Source organism: Pseudomassariella vexata (assembly GCF_002105095.1).
Source record: "Pseudomassariella vexata strain CBS 129021 chromosome Unknown BCR38scaffold_22, whole genome shotgun sequence".
Taxonomy (NCBI): domain Eukaryota; kingdom Fungi; phylum Ascomycota; class Sordariomycetes; order Amphisphaeriales; family Pseudomassariaceae; genus Pseudomassariella; species Pseudomassariella vexata.
The window spans coordinates 82,658-100,676 of NW_024467977.1; the positions used below are offsets into that span (position 1 = coordinate 82,658).

At 47.9% G+C, this 18,019-nt stretch overlaps 3 protein-coding genes and 1 non-coding gene across 4 annotated transcripts; all 4 read left to right on the forward strand.

The window, feature by feature from the left end:
* Positions 1–6,718: 6,718 nt before the first annotated feature.
* Positions 6,719–8,025, forward strand: BCR38DRAFT_355652 (heterokaryon incompatibility protein-domain-containing protein; the record flags this gene model as incomplete). The annotated part of the gene is made up of 2 exons (XM_040856967.1): positions 6,719–7,215; positions 7,275–8,025. Coding segments are annotated over 2 exons (1,248 nt in total), but the record flags the coding sequence as incomplete, so codon positions are not given.
* Positions 8,026–10,236: 2,211 nt separating this feature from the next.
* Positions 10,237–10,339, forward strand: BCR38DRAFT_t357. The gene has a single exon. It is a non-coding gene; the product is annotated as a tRNA-Thr (tRNA).
* A 2,846-nt stretch (positions 10,340–13,185) lies between these two features.
* BCR38DRAFT_490485 (uncharacterized protein) lies at positions 13,186–14,692 on the forward strand (the record flags this gene model as incomplete). Its single annotated transcript, XM_040864528.1, has 2 exons — positions 13,186–13,493; positions 13,591–14,692. 2 exons carry the CDS (start codon positions 13,186–13,188, stop codon positions 14,690–14,692), a joined length of 1,410 nt encoding a protein of 469 aa, XP_040710172.1.
* Positions 14,693–15,877: 1,185 nt separating this feature from the next.
* On the forward strand, positions 15,878–17,327 carry BCR38DRAFT_414350 (uncharacterized protein; the record flags this gene model as incomplete). Its single annotated transcript, XM_040858925.1, has 3 exons — positions 15,878–15,889; positions 15,956–16,825; positions 17,148–17,327. The coding sequence occupies 3 exons, from the start codon at positions 15,878–15,880 to the stop codon at positions 17,325–17,327; spliced, it is 1,062 nt and encodes a 353-aa protein (XP_040710173.1).
* Positions 17,328–18,019: the final 692 nt, after the last annotated feature.

Below are 18,019 nucleotides of genomic sequence, written 5' to 3' on the forward strand. Positions count from 1 at the left end.
GGTGCATAGTCTTGAGGATGACGCAAACTGTGAGGTTGTGGTTGCGCTCCAGCGCCGAGATTCGATTTGGTGATTGCTTTGATAATGTGCGTACGAGGTCGACTTGCACTGACATATCAGGATTCCTCAACCCTACAGAGCAAACATTTGCAGGCTATCGTGGCGATATCGCAGGTATCTGCAAGCAGACGGAAAGGCTGTTGCTGATATAGATTGCATATGGTACACTCTCGTAGAGAAGCGGCCTCATGCGGCTTGGCATTGTGAGATATTCACCAATGGGTATGTGGCATATTCCACATATATATGTAGGGTATTATCGTTTCCCAAAATCGGCAGATGGTTTCATGCGGCTTGCGGCTCGTGTAAACAAAGGGAAGGGGTTTCGCGCGGGGATGCCGTGAAAGGCACTCGGGCTGGTCGGTTAGGAGCATTCCGACTCAAGTCAGGGGCTAGGGGGCTGGCAAACTTGGGAAATATGCAAGTCGGATGTTTCTTCAGTCACATAAGCAGTATCCCCAGTCATCGCCAGGAATTACTGCTCGCTGAACCCAGGGTACGTAGGGTACGTCGCATACTCCCACTCCACCGCCCTGGACAACAGGTAAATGTCAAACCCATCCGCACCTCCACTGATATACAAGAACTGCGTAAATCCCGCCGTGGCATGGCAGCTGACAAGAACCACATCGCCCTGGATCAGGGTAACGGGTTCGTAGCCGGCGAACTCGCCCGCCAAAGCGCCCTCCTTATGTACCCTAGCCCTGTTAACAAAGCAGGTATGATGTATCTGGCACGCTAATGCTCTTTGCTTGAAAGCAAATTTCAGCGTCTCGCCGATGATGTAGTTTCTTCTTCTGATACGGTGTACAAGGGGGGCATATATCGCCAAAGTCAGCCAACTTGCCCCAAGCCAGTTATACGCCTTGTAAACCTCCACATCGAAGCACGTGGCGTGGAAGGAATCGGGATGTATTTGATCAAGGGTGACATCCGTCTTAACTGCAGGCAAATGTTAATAGATAATGGCCCAGTGCTAGTCAACGTTGTCGGCTATTGTCCTCCAGTAACAGGGGTCAGGGCTGCCGCAGCGCGTCTAGGGTATTTAACCATTACATGCCTCATCACTGAAGGCATTTATGTTCCTTTCGGCCTCTTCTTAGGTCTTTACGTCGCCCTCCAAGATTATGACCAGCCTGGTATCACGGGCGCGTTGTTCGGCCGACGTAATCATTTCGACCAACGCAACGTTACGGCATTCCTCCTCAAATGCAAAACGTATCATTATAGGCCGAGGCTTAGCTAGTTGAGTATGCCAGAACTAAGGCAGTATAAGTCGAGATCAAATCCCAGGAGTCGGGACGAAGACATGAAGGCAATGTTATTAACATACGGCTTTAATAACAAGGGTTCATTATTGCCAATTTTAGCCCCGAAAGTAGCGCCCTCTTCACAGCCGATGCCACGATATATAGAGACTTGGTGATGATATCTTGAACTAGCGAAGGCGAGGACTTTCAAGGTCGCGCAGCAGTCGACGGGGAACCAGTGTGGGGGGCTTGAGGGATAGTTCGAGGAGTGCCCATAGTTATATGTGTTAGATAATCATCTTGTTTGGTCCAGTCTCCCGAAGATAACAAGAACGAGCGAAATGATGCGGCAGAGGACAGTAGGGTTCAAGTTCAGCGATCGGTTTTAGTCAGAGGTTGTAGTTTGGGTAACAGTAGTCTCTACACAGTGCCTAGCTGATACATGAGAAGTAATAGTAAGTCCTTAGCAAGTTGTCGCGACGCATGTTTGGCGGTGACAATGGACCGCTACAGCCAGGTATGTACAGTATAGTGAGGGCCGAATGTAGTGTCCCACAATCAGGCTTACAAATGGTTTCAAAATTGGCGTAGTACGGGGTAAATATGACACACAGTGCAGGTCTTGGCTTCCGGCGAACCGCTCCAACTGAACTAATAGCAGCCTTGTCGGGAACTATTCAGCCTGAGGCACAAACAGCATAATTAGTCTGTGGCCATGACCGCACTGTAGTCGCGATACTGACCTACAACAGAACTATGCTGTAACCTCCATTACAGTTCGCCGCGTGATGACCCGGTCCAGGATGCGGGTTTCGGGATATCCAACCCTTCCTCCGATGGCACTCTGTATGGGTGCCTCAGGCGACGAAGAACTTGTCCAACGATAATAATTAGCATGGATTACGCCGCTTGTCCTCAGCGCTTGAAGGAAACAACTCGTCGAGATCTAGCATCGTTCTACAACAAGGACCAAGATCAAAATACCTAAGCCCTTGGAAACATGGAGACACTGCCAGGCTCATCTAATAATATGATGGTCAATTTAAGTGATGACCTGTTCCAAGTATGTTCCCCTATTCAAATAAAGTCTACAAAGTCGAAGCTGACAACCATATCGTAGAATGTACGATGTACAAGACTTACAAAACGCAACCCTTTATCTAAGCCTGTGATTAGGAAGTTAGTGATCTGAAATTCATCAAGTATGGCTTATGCTGATGAGTGCTTGTCTGATGGGAATAGGAGGTAAGTAACTGCCTGATTATCCCGAGCTGTGAGATATGGACTAACGCTTGCCTGTCTCATGGGAATAGCGTGTAAGTAACTGCCTAGCTACACCGAGCTGTGGGATATGGACTAACGCGTAATGGGAATAGGACGTAAGTAACTCACTAGCTATCCAGAGCTGTGGGATATGGACTGACGTGTACCTGTCTGATGGGAATAGGGCGTAAGTAACTGCCTGGCTATCCCGAGCTGTAGGATATGGACTGACGCTAGGCTGCCTGCTTGAGACAGAACGTAAGTAGCTAACTGGCTATCCCGAGCTGTGGGATATGGACTAACGCGTGCCTGTCTGATGGGAATAGTGGGTAAGTAGCTATCTAGCTATCCTAAGCTGTAGGATATGGAATAACGCGTGCCTGTCTGATGGGAATAGTGGGTAAGTAGCTACCTAGCTATCCTAAGCTGTAGGATATGGACTAATACGCGCCTATCTGATGGGAATAGAACGTAAGTAACTGCCTAGCTACCCCGAGCTGTGTGATATGGACTAACGCGTGTCTATCTGTGGGGAATAGGACGTAAGTAACTCACTGGCTATCTTGAGCTGTGGGATATGGACTGACGTGTACCTGTCTGATGGGAATAGGGCGTAAGTAACTGCCTGGCTATCCCGAGCTGTAGGATATGGACTGACGGGTGCCTGTCTGATGGGAATAGCGCGTAAGTAGCTACCTAACTCTCCCGAGCTGAAGGACAACGACTAACGTTTACCTTTCTGATGGGAATAGAGCGTAAGTAGCTACCTAGCTATCCCGAGCTGTGGGATATGGACTGACGCGTGCCTGTCTGATGGGAATAGTACGTAAGTAGCTACCTAGCTCTCCCGAGCTGTGGGATATGTACTAAGGTCTACCTGTCTGATGGTAATAGCGCGTAAGTAACTGCCTAGCTATCCCGAGCTATAAGATGTGGACTAAGGCTTACTTATCCAATGGGAATAGCTAGTACGTAATTGCTTAACTATCCCGAGTAGTGGGATATCCACTAACGCCGGCTGATGGGAATAGCGCGTAAGTAGCTACCTAGCTGTCCCGAGCTGTAGTACATGGACTAATATATGCCTATCTGATGGGAATAGTACGTAAGTAGCTAACTAGATATCTCGAGCTGTGGGATATAGACTAACGTGTGTCTGTCTAATGGGAATAGTACGTAAGTAGCTAACTAGCTACCCCGAGCTATAGGATATAGACTGATGCGTGCTTATCTGAGGGGAATAGGATGCAAGTAACTGCCTAGATATTCCGAGCTGTGGGATATAAACTAATGCTTGCCTATTTAATGGGAATAGCGTGTAAGTAACTACCTAAATACCCCGAGCTGCAGTATATAAACTAACGCTTACCTATGTAATGGTAATAGCAGGTAAGTAGCTGCTTAGCTACCCTGGGCTGTAGTATATAGACTAACGTGTGCCTATCTAATGGGAATAGGGCGTAAGTAACTGCCTGGCTATCCTGAGCTGTGGGGTATAGACTAATGCGTGACTATTTAATGGGAATAGCGTGTAAGTAACTGCCTAGCTATCCCGAGCTGTAGGATATGGACTAACGCGTGGCCTATCTGAGGGGAATAGGAGGTAAGTAACTGCCTAGCTATCCCGAGCTGTAGGATATAGACTGACGCTTTCCTTTCTAATTGGAATAGCACGTAAGTAGCTACCTAGCTATCCCGAGCTGTAGGATATGAACTAACGTTTACCTATCTGATGGGAATAGTACGTAAGTAACTGCCTAGCTATCCCGAGGTGTGGGATATAGACTAACGTTTACCTTTTTAATGGGAATAGCTAGTAAGTAACTGCCTAGCTATCCCGACCTGTAGGATATAGAATAACGCGTGCCTGTCTAATGGGAATAGTACGTAAGTAACTGCTTATCTATCCCGAGTTATGGGATATAGACTAACGCTAGCTAATGGGAATAGCACGTAAGTAGCTATCTAGCTATCCCGAGATGTAGGATATATACTAACGTATGCCTATCTAATGGGAATAGTACGTAAGTAGCTAACTAGCTATCCCGAGCTATAGGATATGGACTAACGCGTGCCTATCCAATGGGAATAGTACGTAAGTAGCTACTTAGCTATCCCGAGCTATAGGATATAGACTAACGCTAGCTAATGGGAATAGCGCGTAAGTAACTGCCTAGCTATCCCGAGCTATGGAATATAGACTAACGCGTTCCTATCTGAGGGGAATAGGATGTAAGTAACTACCTAGCTATCCCGAGCTATAGGATATAGCCTAACGCGTGCCTATCTAATGGGAATAGGATGTAAGTAACTACCTAGATATCCCGAGCTGTAGGATATAGACTAACGCGTGCCTGTCTAATGGGAATAGCGCGTAAGTAACTGCCTAGCTATCCCGAGCTATGGAATATAGACTAACACGTTCCTATCTGAGGGGAATAGGATGTAAGTAACTACCTAGCTATCCCGAGCTATAGGATATAGACTAACGCGTGCCTATCTAATGGAATAGGATGTAAGTAACTACCTAGATATCCCGAGCTGTAGGATATAGACTAACGTTTACCTATCTGATGGGAATAGGGCGTAAGTAAATGCCTAGATATCCCGAGCTGTGGGATATAAACTAACGCTGGCCTTTAATGGGAATAGAGTGTCAGTAACTGCCTAGCTATCCCGAGCTGTGAGATGTGGACTAAGGCTTACTTATCTAATGGGAATAGCTAGTAAGTAACTGCTTAGCTATCCTGATTTATAGGACATAGACTAAGCGTGCCTATCTGAGGGGAATAGTACGTAAGTAACTGCCTAGCTATCCCGAGCTGTGAGATGTGGACTAAGGCTTACTTATCTAATGGGAACAGGTAGTAAGTAACTGCTTAGCTATCCTGATCTATAGGATATGGACTGACGCTTTCCTTTCTAATTGGAATAGCACGTAAGTAGCTACCTAGCTATCCCGAGGTATAGGATATAGACTGACGTTTACCTTTTTAATGGGAATAGAACGTAAGTAACTGCCTAGCTATCCCGAGCTGTAAGATATAGACTAACGCGTGCATGTCTAATGGGAATAGCGTGTAAGTAACTGCCTAGCTATCCCGAGCTGTGGAATATGGACTAATATTTACCTATCTGATGGGAATAGTACGTAAGTAGCTACTTATCTATCCTAAGCTCTAGGATATAGACTAATGTTTGCCTCTTTAATGGGAATAGAGTGTAAGTAACTGCCTAGCTACCCCGAGCTGTAGTATATAGACTAACGCTTACCTATCTGATGGGAATGGGAGGTAAGTAACTGCTTGGCTATCCTGAGCTGTAGGATATAGACTGACGCGTGCTTATCTAATGAGAATAGAATGTAAGTAGCTGCCTGGCTATCCCGAGCTGTGGCATATGGACTGACACTTGCCTTTGTACTAGACCCCCAGAGAGCATTGGACTTATTACGTAGATGATGAGTTCTGTCGCACCTTTAAAGAGAGCTGGTCGTCGGGGCAAAGCCCCTTCCCGAAGAATATATGCTCTAATTGCGAACCAATTCTAACCCTTAACCGACTAATCAAACTGTCAAACCTGCTCGATGGCACAGATCTGTGTCCCTTGTGCGCTTTAGTCCTCAATCAAGCCAGAAAATTCGAAGCCAACCTATCAGACATATCCGTCAGGAACACAAATTCATTAATTGAATTGTGTTCCAATGGATCCCCCATATCTGTACCTATCCTTCGATTATACCCGAGTACGGCGTTTCCCCCTCCTCTACATATTCAGTTTGTTTACCAGCTAATCACACTTTTGCTGCAGGACTCAGAGAATCAGGAAGCACGCCCGCCCGTTTCCGAAACGTCTCAGCTATTCAACTACTGCAAGCTTGGCTCGCCAAATGCGATCAAGACCATAAATGTCAACAGCATCAGATTCAGAATTACCACAGCGAATTCGTATTACCGACACGCCTTCTCAACGTTAATCCATCTGGCAAATTGGACGAACTACGTATTGATAGTTTTTCCCGACCATCTTTTCAACAAGTTGAATACAAGCTTAGAAACCCGGAGGGCCCCAAGGGTAAAATACGAGGGCAACCACGATATATTGCTTTGTCTCATTGCTGGGGTGAATCTGATCCTAACAGAACTCCGCAACATTGTACAACTAAGGATAACCTTAGAACTCGTCAAAAAGGATTCAAAATAAGCGAACTCCCAAAGACCTTCCAGGATGCCGTCGTGGTCACTCGTGAGCTTAGCGTCCAGTATCTTTGGGTTGACTCGCTTTGTATCCTCCAAGATTCAGACAGCGACTGGGAGCAAGAGTCTATACGAATGGAACAGGTATTCGCCTCGGCATATTGCACGATAGCTGCAACATCGGCTGAAAACTCCGACGCTGGTTTTTTGGATAAACCTGTAAACAACCAGGCTATCTATGTTCAACATCAACCAGGGCAATATACCTACGTCTCGGCAAATTTAGCAGACTTTGACAACGATGTTAATGAAGCCAATATTAACCGTCGAGCCTGGATAATGCAAGAGCGATTGCTCTCACCACGAACAATTCATTTCAGTAGGAATCAAATATATGGGGAATACGGGAAAGGGGTCTACGCAGGAGAGAATATCTTTCTAATGTGGTAAGAATAAATTCATACTCTCAACACTTGGATATACTAACCATTGAATCTCATTTTAGTGAGCGTGAAACGCAGCATTACTTCAAGCTTGACCCGCAATTTCCGGATCGCCTTCGTTCTTCGAGCTTTGATGCCATCTTGAAATTACTTCAATCTTTAATCGAGGATTACACGCAGTGTGACATATCCGTACCAACCGACAGAGCCGTTGCTATCTCAGGGTTGATGCTCCGGATCGGAAAGTCGCTACCATGTTCGGTACATCACGGCATTATTGAGTGGTATCGACACAGAACCCTTCTTTGGCAACGGTCGCCGGGCCCTAAGACGGGGAAGACGGGAAGGATTAAGTACACATCTTCTAAGGTGCCTTCATGGTCTTGGATGGCTTTCGAATGGCCTGTCGAATTCGTGCACGATAAATATGGTGATTTGGATCTGATCAACGGCCTTGAGCTCAGTACCCAAAACCCAACCGCCGCTGTCGAATACCTGATGGCCACTGTGTGGGAGTTCGCAGACAGTGGTATGACGATCGAAGAGAAGAGCGATGGTGTGCGACACGAACTTGTAGATACGATAGGGTCGAAGAAAGGATGGATCAATATTGGTGAGGAGGATAGCCTTCCCACGGTACAGTGCGTAGTTGTTGTTGCCAAGCGAAAGAGGGTCCATGTGGATGGCTACTTGTATTTTGTGTTGTTTGTCAGGCCTTTCTTGAACCAGGATGGATACGAGCGACTCGGGATTGGTATGCTCCGGAAAGACTGTGGTTTGAGGCAGAAGGTGAAGAAGGGCTATATATACTGAGATTTCCAGACCTATTTCGGTACAGATACATTTGCGGCGCTACAGAAGCTTCGCCAAGTACTAACCAGTTCTTCTTATACACTAGCCACACAGTATAGAGACCCCACTATACCCCAAACTAAAAGTTCTGATATTTAGAAAACGGAGGGGGTGCTAAGCGGAAAACGCGGTTCACGAAGGAAAAACAAAAAGAGGAATGTGGACTGGAAGGAGGACTAGATGAGTCAGCAGACACGGTCGTGCCGCACATGACATGTTGCCCTACTTGTCCTTGCCCCCGAGCCCTGGAAGCACTATGACCGGTTCATCCCTGGCCCCATACGGAAATTAATTCTGCATAGATTGCCCAGGCATCATAAGCATGAATCAGTTGTCCTTGTGTCATATTAATCCTTTCAGAATATTATGGTGAGCCGAAAGGGGCCATGCGAGCGTCAGGGGTACTCTAAATGGTCGGATCCTCTTGCCTCCTAGGATCGATGGAGGGTTATTACAGATAGCTTCGGGATGGCACAGTGGTAAACATAGGCGATTATGGAAATCATGCCGTTCTTGGCTCTTATCGCCGTTTCTTTCTCACAAGCTTTGCTGTTTATACCGTGTATTGAAACGGGGTCAGGCGGTCAGTAGGATATACCTACCACCTAACACACTGAACAGACCGCTCCAGTACTAATAGATCTATCTGTTGGTCTGATCAGACAAAGATCGTGGTACTAGTTATAAGAGCTTCGCTCTTATACGTCTGGTGCGCGAGTTGGTCGAATGTGCCTCTGATACTCGTATCGTGATAATAGGATCTTGAACGTAAAGATAAGCTGAATAACCAAAATAACTAAATAACTGACTGAAAAGCGAAGGTGAAGATATAGATAAGAAGGAGACGATGATGCGTGAAGATGGGGGACTCGTGTCCTACTCTGCCTGTGCCTCTTAAAGAAGAGAAAATAAACTTTCTCCTAGCCCCGTAACCTATTTCCCTGATGTCCGGCCTTACCCCGTTACAGTATGTCTCCGGCATATGCCGCTCCATGACTCGCTTACCTATTGTGTTGTTATTTCGCCCCTAGCTGCTTTCCTCAGAACGGAAGATAGTAGCGTACTACGTTTAGTATCGAAATCTATTTATATCCGGATTCTATAGGATTACTCCTCCGCGAGCTACTAGATAGGGATTGAACCTAGTTATAGGTAGTGAGCATACAGTCTAAATAACGTGGTTTAACACCGAGTCGCGCATATCACCGAGTCGCGCACTTTTTCAACTTTTCCAACCTTTTGACTTCAACACTTATTTCCTCAACAACAACACCATGTCAGTTCAAACCCAAGAAGCCAAAATCAACCTTGCCATCGAAGCTATCCGATCGACCAAAAATATGAGCCAACGTCGAGCAGCAAAGCTATACGGTGTACCCGAGTCCTCACTCCGTGACAGAATCCACGGTCGCACCCCACGTACCGAAATCTGGCCGAATAGCGCACTACTCGCCAAGATAGAGGAAAGAGCTATTGTTCAGCATGTACTTGACCTAGATTTGAGAGGGTTTCCTCCCCGGCTAGAGGGCGTGGAAGATATGGCCAATTCCATTCTTGCGACGCGGGGTACCCGACGCGTTGGCAAGCTCTGGGCGCATCGCTTTGTAAAGCGAACCCCAGAGTTACAGACGCGTTTTTCTCGCTCGTATGACATCCAGAGGGCCCTCTGCGAGGATCCAAAGATTATTGAGGACTGGTTCCGGCTTGTATCGAATATGAGGGCCAAATACGAGATCCAGGACTGCGATATGTGGAACTTCGACGAGACGGGCTTTATGATGGGCGTTATTCAACGCTCGATGGTCGTTACCTCGTCTGAACGTAATGGTAGAGGCAAGAAGGTCCAGCCAGGTAACCGGGAATGGGCCACGGCGATTACCTGTGTCAATTCGGAGGGTCGCGACATCCCGCCATTTCTGGTAATTCAAGGGAACTATCACCTTGCTAATTGGTATACTGAGGGGGACCTACCAGCCGATTGGGTAGTCAAACCGACCGAAAACGGGTGGACGAACAACGAGACTGGTCTAGACTGGATCAAACATTTCAACAAGCACACTATCTCGACCAAAAGAGGCGTGTATCGGCTGTTAGTATTGGACGGGCATGAGAGTCATACATCGGCTGATTTCGAGTCTTATTGCAAGTCTAACGGCATTATTACTATCAGTCGTCGGCTGGTGTAGTTGGTCACTTTGCTGGTAGATAAGTCCCGATTTGAGCCTCGCCCACTTGGGTCGGTGACGAGTCGCGGGTTCGAATCCCGCAGCTGACACACAAAGGGGGTTTAGTCAACCCTTACGGCGCGCTGCCCACCTTGTTGACTTCGCCTACCTAGCGATAATAGGGAGATTGGTGCAGTTTAGGATTACGAGCATCCTAGCCAGTCGACCGTCAAGCACTACGTCGGCGGAATATAACTCGACAGCCGGTCCAGAATTCGAATCGTTAATCCGGCCCCTTATCGGACCTCGCCTATCCGATAACGCTCGTCGGCGAACCCGTCCCCTCACGATAGAAGGCGCGCAGCACGCCCCCTCGCCGCGATTCTTGCGAGCGTCTAGACCACGTTACGGTCTATCCACTTGAGCGTATGGTTGAGATGTATACGCTCGACGAGAACCCCAATTAGCAGATACTACGACTTGTCGCGACAAAAAATAGTCGAGCATCTTCTGCACATCAGCAGCATCCCACCCCTGAGGACGAATTTAAGTGCCACATTACCACGCTTATCGGTAGTTCAGGCAGGGGTTGTAGCACAGACTTAGGGAGGGACAGGAGGTTTAGTAGTCGTTTGGCTACAAGTTTACCTGTATAACCGCCCGACGCGGCTTAAGGGCCCGCTATATCATCTATAGCCCCTTAAGGGAGTACTTGTAGAGGTACCGAGGGTTAACACCTACGGCGTATTTAATATTTTTTTACTATCAGTCTGCCCCCGCCCTCGTCTCATCTAACCCAGCCACTTGATGTCAGGTGCTTTGGGGTCTTGAAACGTATATACGGTCGAGAGATTGATATATTTATCAAGTCCCATATTAACCACATTACTAAGGTCGAGTTCTTTATCGCCTTTAAGGAGGCTTATTTAAAGACAATAACCGACAAAAACATCAAGGCAGGGTTTCGAGGGGCCGGCCTAGTCCCCCACGACCCTGAAGCCGTTATCTCGAAGCTGGATGTTGTGAAGGTCAACCCTCGCAGACTCACTACAACCAGGTGATACAGCTGGAACACCTGCCATGGCAGTGCCAGGTGGGAAGCCAATCATAACCCCTGCAGGAGCCCCGCCAAGCGTGGACGACTTAGTCGCGCCCCCCTCAAACCTAAGTTGTCATCTTCTTTCCTTCGCTCCTTAGAGTAGAATCTTCGTCGATAGCACCTAATCGAGGTCTATACCAATGCGATGCAACCCAGGTCGTGACAGATGTTAGGATTCGGTCGCCTACACCCGTTAGCCCCTCTCTTCTAGATGCTGACCCTTGGGTTTCGCAAACGCCAAATAACCCGACAGAGGCTCTCTCGCAGTCCGATTTTGTCAATCGCCGAATCGCCAGACATCAGGGAAGCTCTCCGACCCCAATTTTCGATGCTGTTGGCCACCTTGCGAAGGGTATAACTCGATTAGTCCATGAGAACACCCTCTTGAAGGCTGAGTGCTCCACCCTTCGCAAGGCAAATGAGGCACTAAGCAAGCGTCGGAGGGCAAAAAAATCGCGTGTCCGGCAAGGAGGTGCACTTACTGTCGAGGATGACCTGGACATTTTGGCCCGGAAGGACGCGGAGGCCCAGGTAAAGGAGGACAAGCGCTCTAGGGGGGGTAAAGAAAAGGCTGGTCCGTCGACTGTACGACGATGTAGTAAGTGTAAGAAGACCGGACATAATGTAAAGATTTGTCAGGTCGAACTATAATTGTCAGATGTATATAGCTCTGAATAAATTTCAATAAACTTTAGTCTGTTGTGGCTTTTTAATTGAACTTGAAATTATAGTGTGGTAAAAAGTGCGCGACTCGGTGTTAAACCACGAGATTTATATGAAGGCCAAAAAAGGATGTTTTTTTTCTTCTTCTATGATGGTTACTTCTGGTTTTGGGGCGGGGTTTTGTAGCCCTGTACTTGACCGTACCTTCCCACCTCCACGTTACCGTTTATTTTAATTTAGAAAAAAGGCCTTACTTAAGTTCAACATATGTTGAACCTCGGAGCGCGTTATGTTTTAAGTACCTGCTGAACTTTTGCTAAGAACTTGGTTTTTGTACCTGGTCAGTTTACGCTCATACTCATGTGACTAGTCACATCTGAACCCTGCGCAATAGTTTATAAAATTCGCTCGTATGCCAGTAATCAGCCGGCAAACCGGGATGCCGATCGATAGTCGAAAGCAAGTGAGCCCTGCTGCAGCATGCACTCGCCGCAGTCTAATGATTCCTACCATCGTGACGCGTGACCCCTGGCTGTGCCTCACGTAAAAGGCCATGCCACACTGCAGAGTTGAGAAGGCCAAAAATTGATAGACCATACGCAACATCCAGGACGAATAGTACTGGACTCGATCTAGATTCTCTACCCAACGGTATAAGGATGTGCCTCTTTCGCTATTGTTCTCTTTGATCCACCACGATTGGAGTCATCGAATCTTGGTGCTTCCATCTGGGGTTTTCCCGTCCCAAAACGCTGCTTGTCCGTCCACTCGAATCCCATGCCGGCCCGATCATTGCTTCTTATGAGGAATGGTACCCCGGTTATTGACTTACCTAGCTTGCTGTGACGAGCGGGCAATACTCCCGACAGGCCACCCTATCAATTCTCAGGTATGGTGACATCGGAACCGGCCACACTGTACGACCTAGAGTCCTTAGCAACATCTCTCCGAGCACTGATTGGGTGTACTGCGTACATATTTCTTGTGGCCTTATCTCGTCATTGACTGACTTGGGGCACGCAAGTGGACTTTTTTCTTCCCCCCCTTGGGACCAGAGCTGTTGGTTCAACAAGAAATGGGAGGGGCCGTCTTAGGTTAAGTAGTCTCTCATCTTCTCGCCTCAGCTCATCTTCACATGAATGTGACATCAAGCATTGTTTCCCGCTTTATATTTGTTTGAAGACCTAGTGCATCATGACGGTGACAACGCCATCCTGCAAGCCCTTCCGGGTCATCATCGCCGGCGGTAGCATATGCGGACTGTCCCTGGCCTTGGTTTTGGAAAAAGCTGGCATCGATTATGTTCTCCTTGAAAAGCGTGACATTGCGCCGCAGCTGGGTGCATCAATTGGCTTCAGTACCCATGGTGTGCGAATTATGGAGCAGATGGGCATCTGGGATGACATCAGGGCTATCATCAACCCGCTGCAGGATTATGGGCATTATGAGGCGGATGGAACACTGTTTTATACATCTCAGATATTACCTGAAATTAGGAAAGTGTAAGTCGAGTGTATTTATTCCTCTACATTCGGGTGTGTACCTTGCGAACCATAGTGGCCAACTCCTGATCCGATTTGTACTAATGTTGCGCATTAGTACAAATCGTCCGCAATTGCTCATGTCGCGACAAACATGGCTCCAGGTAGTTCACAGCCACATCAAAGACCAAAGAAAGATTCACTCCCGCACAGGGGTTGCCTCTTACACACAAAACGACGAAGGCATCGTCGTCACAGCAGACAACGGCGAGACGTTCGAAGGCAGCATACTTGTCGGAGCCGATGGAATCCATAGTATCACTCGGTCCCTCGTGGCAGATGAAGTCGAGAAGGTCGACGGAGATGCTAAAGCGGCTAAGCAGATGAAAGAGGGTTTCGCAGCGCATTACCACTGCATCTTTGCCACATCGAAGAACGAGTACAAGAACCAGCCCGGCAAGCCTATTATGCCCGAGGCAAATGTGGCCGACTTTAGTGGGAAGGACCATTGCGGACTAGTCGCAGCCGGTATGCCGGGGCAGCTTTTCTGGTTCTTTTACCTGAAGTCTGCTGACATCACCAACACTCCTTTTATCCCCAAGTACAGGGAAGAGGATGCCGAGGAGGCGATGCGTGTGTACGGTGGCGCTCATGTCGGGCCTGAGTGCACATTTAAAGACCTGTGGGATGCGAGGGTGTCATCGAATATGAAGGCGTTGGAGGAAGGGGTGATGAAAACGAAATGGAGCAGGGGACGGGTTGTGCTTATGGGGGACTCAGTGCACAAAGTAAATACACCCCCTATTTCCCCTGATGAACTGCAGCGTACTGAGACTGCCAAGTGCACAATCAACACCGGTCTCGGCGGCCAGCTAGCTCTCGAAGGGATATGTAATTTAACCAACGGTCTCGTGGAGCTCCTGAAGACTAGCCCCAGCCCATCCAGTGGGGAAATCACCCAAGTCTTTACCAACTACGAGACAAAGCAGCGGCCGCGCGCGGAGTGGGCCATGTCCATTTCGGGCCATCAGACACGCATGGAGTCGCAGGCGAATTGGATATATTGGGCCTTTGGGCGATTGATCCTGCCACGGCTTCCGGACTGGCTGATGGCTGTTGGGACAATCAAGTCCATTTATGTCGGCTCACCGTGTATGGAGTTCTTGCTTCGGCCGGCGGATATCTTGCCACCGCAAAAGACGACTGTGTCTGCGTCTTAGGACGAATGCATGAGTGTATACACGGTTTTCCATCTGGGAACTGCCTCGAGTTATTTGATTTTGAATACATGTGTTGATGGCCTGTTTCGTTGCTATGAAGCTTTATAGTGATGTACTGGAGATCTTAAACAACTCGTGAACTTTATTACTCGTGTATGCTTATGTTTCGAGGTAGATGGTCGTTATCGAAGCCACACCATCTTAGTGAGATTCGAAGGACTTCTGGGCAATAGTTTTGCCTACTTAGCCTGATGGTCGAAAGTGTGTGGTCTAAAAACATACATATCTTACTATGCACGTGCCTCGCTGACTAGAGAATAAGTCGCAACTCGTGGACATGATGCGAATTTTCGCTAGAAGCTGCCGAAATCAGATGGTAAACTGCTTATTACAGACGAGACTTACGTTGCTGGTTCGACCATGGCTTCTATGCTGCCCCTGATCCTAAATACCGGGTTCAGCTCTGACCGTTTCAGTCTGCAAGGTCTCAGAACCTCCACGTCAAACTTGCTACACCTAGAGGAACCCTTAAGTTCGACGATACCATGATAAAAGTCGTTTTTTTCCTCTAAAGTTGGCTTCTAGAACTAGAGATGGCACACCGAAAATTTCGCCTAGACCAACCACTTAAGCATGTATCGTTGCATTAGTCGCGCAGATGGGTCAGTCTAGCCCGCCTAGTATACCACTGCAAAACCCTTTCTTGATAGCTGAGAATGACATGCATTCCGCAACTGCCGATTGTAGTGGATGAACCGGCTCACGAAATGCCAACTCGCCAATCAGGTTGAACCGACGCTTCGATGCCATGCTTACCAGTACCCAGAACTGCATGTCATGATTCAGGTAGCAAAGTCTATGACAAGAGCCGGCAGGTTGGAATTTGTTCCGACATGTTTAGTATGGAATTTCATTTGGATAGCAATTACATAAATAGTTGAATCGTGGATGAGCCGTAACTTCCTTGCGCTTCGGGATGCCAATATGATCAGCGTTTGGGAGCTGCCCATATTAGGACACACAAGGATATCATCAGAGGCTTGAGATCGCCGGTCGTGTTGATGATAAGTAGGCGACTACTGAAGCCATAATATTGCAACACTTCTCCCTAACTTGAAAGTGACCATCGAATTCGTGGAATTGTACTTGGGAGTGTTGGCTTGGGACTAGACGCATCAGCCTACCATGGCGGACTCAGTAAGTATACAGCCTTCACCATCATCCCAGTGAGAATTGACAACTAACAAGCTTAACCCGGAACAGCCAGGCCCGCCATACCCTCCATCAATCGCCCAAGTCGGCGGCATCCCTTCCATCCTCCCCGACATACCCATAGCATCCTGCTTCTTAGCCCTCTTTGTTGCATCCGCCGCAACGCACATGACTGTTTTCCAGCGCAACCGCCGCCGTGGCCATAAGTTCGTCTTCTCGACGCTATGCTTTGGCTTCAGCATAACTCGGATCACTGCTCTCGTCATGCGCATCGTCTGGGCCACCCGGGCCACAAACACCAGAATCGGCCTCGCCTCATCAATTTTGACCCAGGTTGGAGTTGTGATGATCTATGTCATCAACCTGTTCCTCGCCCAGCGAGTGAACCGCGCTTATCACCCAGCATTTGGAGATAAGGCGTTCGTTCATCTGTTTTTTCGGTCTTCGGTATTATGGGTGATAATGATGATCATCATGCTCATCGTCGTCACCATCCACATATCTTACACTCTAGATAACCAAGCACGGGAAATCGACCACGCCATCCAGCTCTTCGCAGGTACCGTACTCGCTATTCTGGCCTTTCTCCCCGCGCCGATCGTCTTCTTCTCCGCTGGACTGTTCAGCCAACGCGTGAAGAAGTTTGGCTCGGGTCGTCTGCGCGTGAAAGTCCGCTTACTTCTTTTAACCTCGTTGCTATTAACGCTTGGGGCTGGTTTTCGCGTTGGTGCTAACTACGCCGCGCCTGCTGCTGAAAACCCGGAGTGGTTCGATAACAAGGCTTGTTATTATGTGCTTAACTTTGGAATCGACATTGTGGTTTCTTTCACATATGCGTTAATACGTTTTGATAGGCGATTTTACGTGCCTGATCGGGTGAGACAGGATGGTGGGAGGAGTAGAAGTCGAGGACGCAGGTCGGTTAGTGTGCACAGAAATGGGCAGGGACTGGAGCAGGATGAAGGCATTAATGAAATTCTTGTTGAGATAGTTGGAATAGAAAGAGCCTGGTTTAACGAGGATAGAGGATGGTCAAATGCAGGTAGAAGTGGACAGAGGGGGCGAGGAGAAGTTTGGGTGTAGTGAATGTCCGAGATAGTCTGTACGTAGCCACCACCACTTAGATCCAGCCCACCAGTACTAGCTTATATTTCCTATCCACCCAAAAATGCAGTCTACCTTGCATTTCGTACGTGAGCAGGTATTTTGGGAATGCGACAAAGGAAATTACTATAAGACACAGCCTCAGAGCGTCTATAATTGTCGAGATGACAACGATGACAAAGAGGAGGAAGCAGATCAAAAGTCACAGCATCATCCATTCCCTTGGAAGCAGTTATTGAATGCGCCGGATCGGAGACATGCCAGTGGTCCATATGGTCAGCTATTCTGCGTGTCTGAAATTGACTGTGACCAGCGATAAGCTCGTTGCCGTATCTGGATTGGCCAATGACATGAAGACCAGGCTCCAATAATTAAAATCAGGTCCGCATCGGTACCTTGCCGGCTTTTGGGAGAGAAGCTGATGGACACCCTTATTTAGAACGTTGCCGAGCCAGCGAAGAGAACCTTCAAGTACTGGGCATGCCTTGATAGGCACTTCAACCGTCTTGGCGGAGGCATGTCGTTCGAAGACAACGTTTCCTGCACGTCCAAAGTCTGCGGAAATGATGTTCGTCGAAAACGGGGACACAGGAGAGGTCGAAAGTGGCATCCTAACTTTGATAGGTGCATGTGCAATGATATACTCGCACAAGAGCAACGTTGGTTCGGTAATCAGAAGGATGTTGAGGATATGTGAGGCCCTGATGGTCGGAATAATGTCACGAAGGGCGACAGAATTCCCCATATAACATTGATTTTTGATACTTCAGACGACATTAGAAGCGAAGCTCTCCTTTAATGGGTGAGCGCTCGCCTTTTTCAGAAGAAAAGTGATGTGATAGCGGTCTTGTGCTCATATGTATGGAAAGGCGCAAGTACCACTCGTTCATTTAGTTATAAGCTTATGGAATTAGAAGAGATATCCACGCCGATACAGCTCGCCAGCGATTATCCCAAAGCTCCATCTTCACTTCCATGTTTTATCCATATCATTGTCCCCATTTCTGGTGC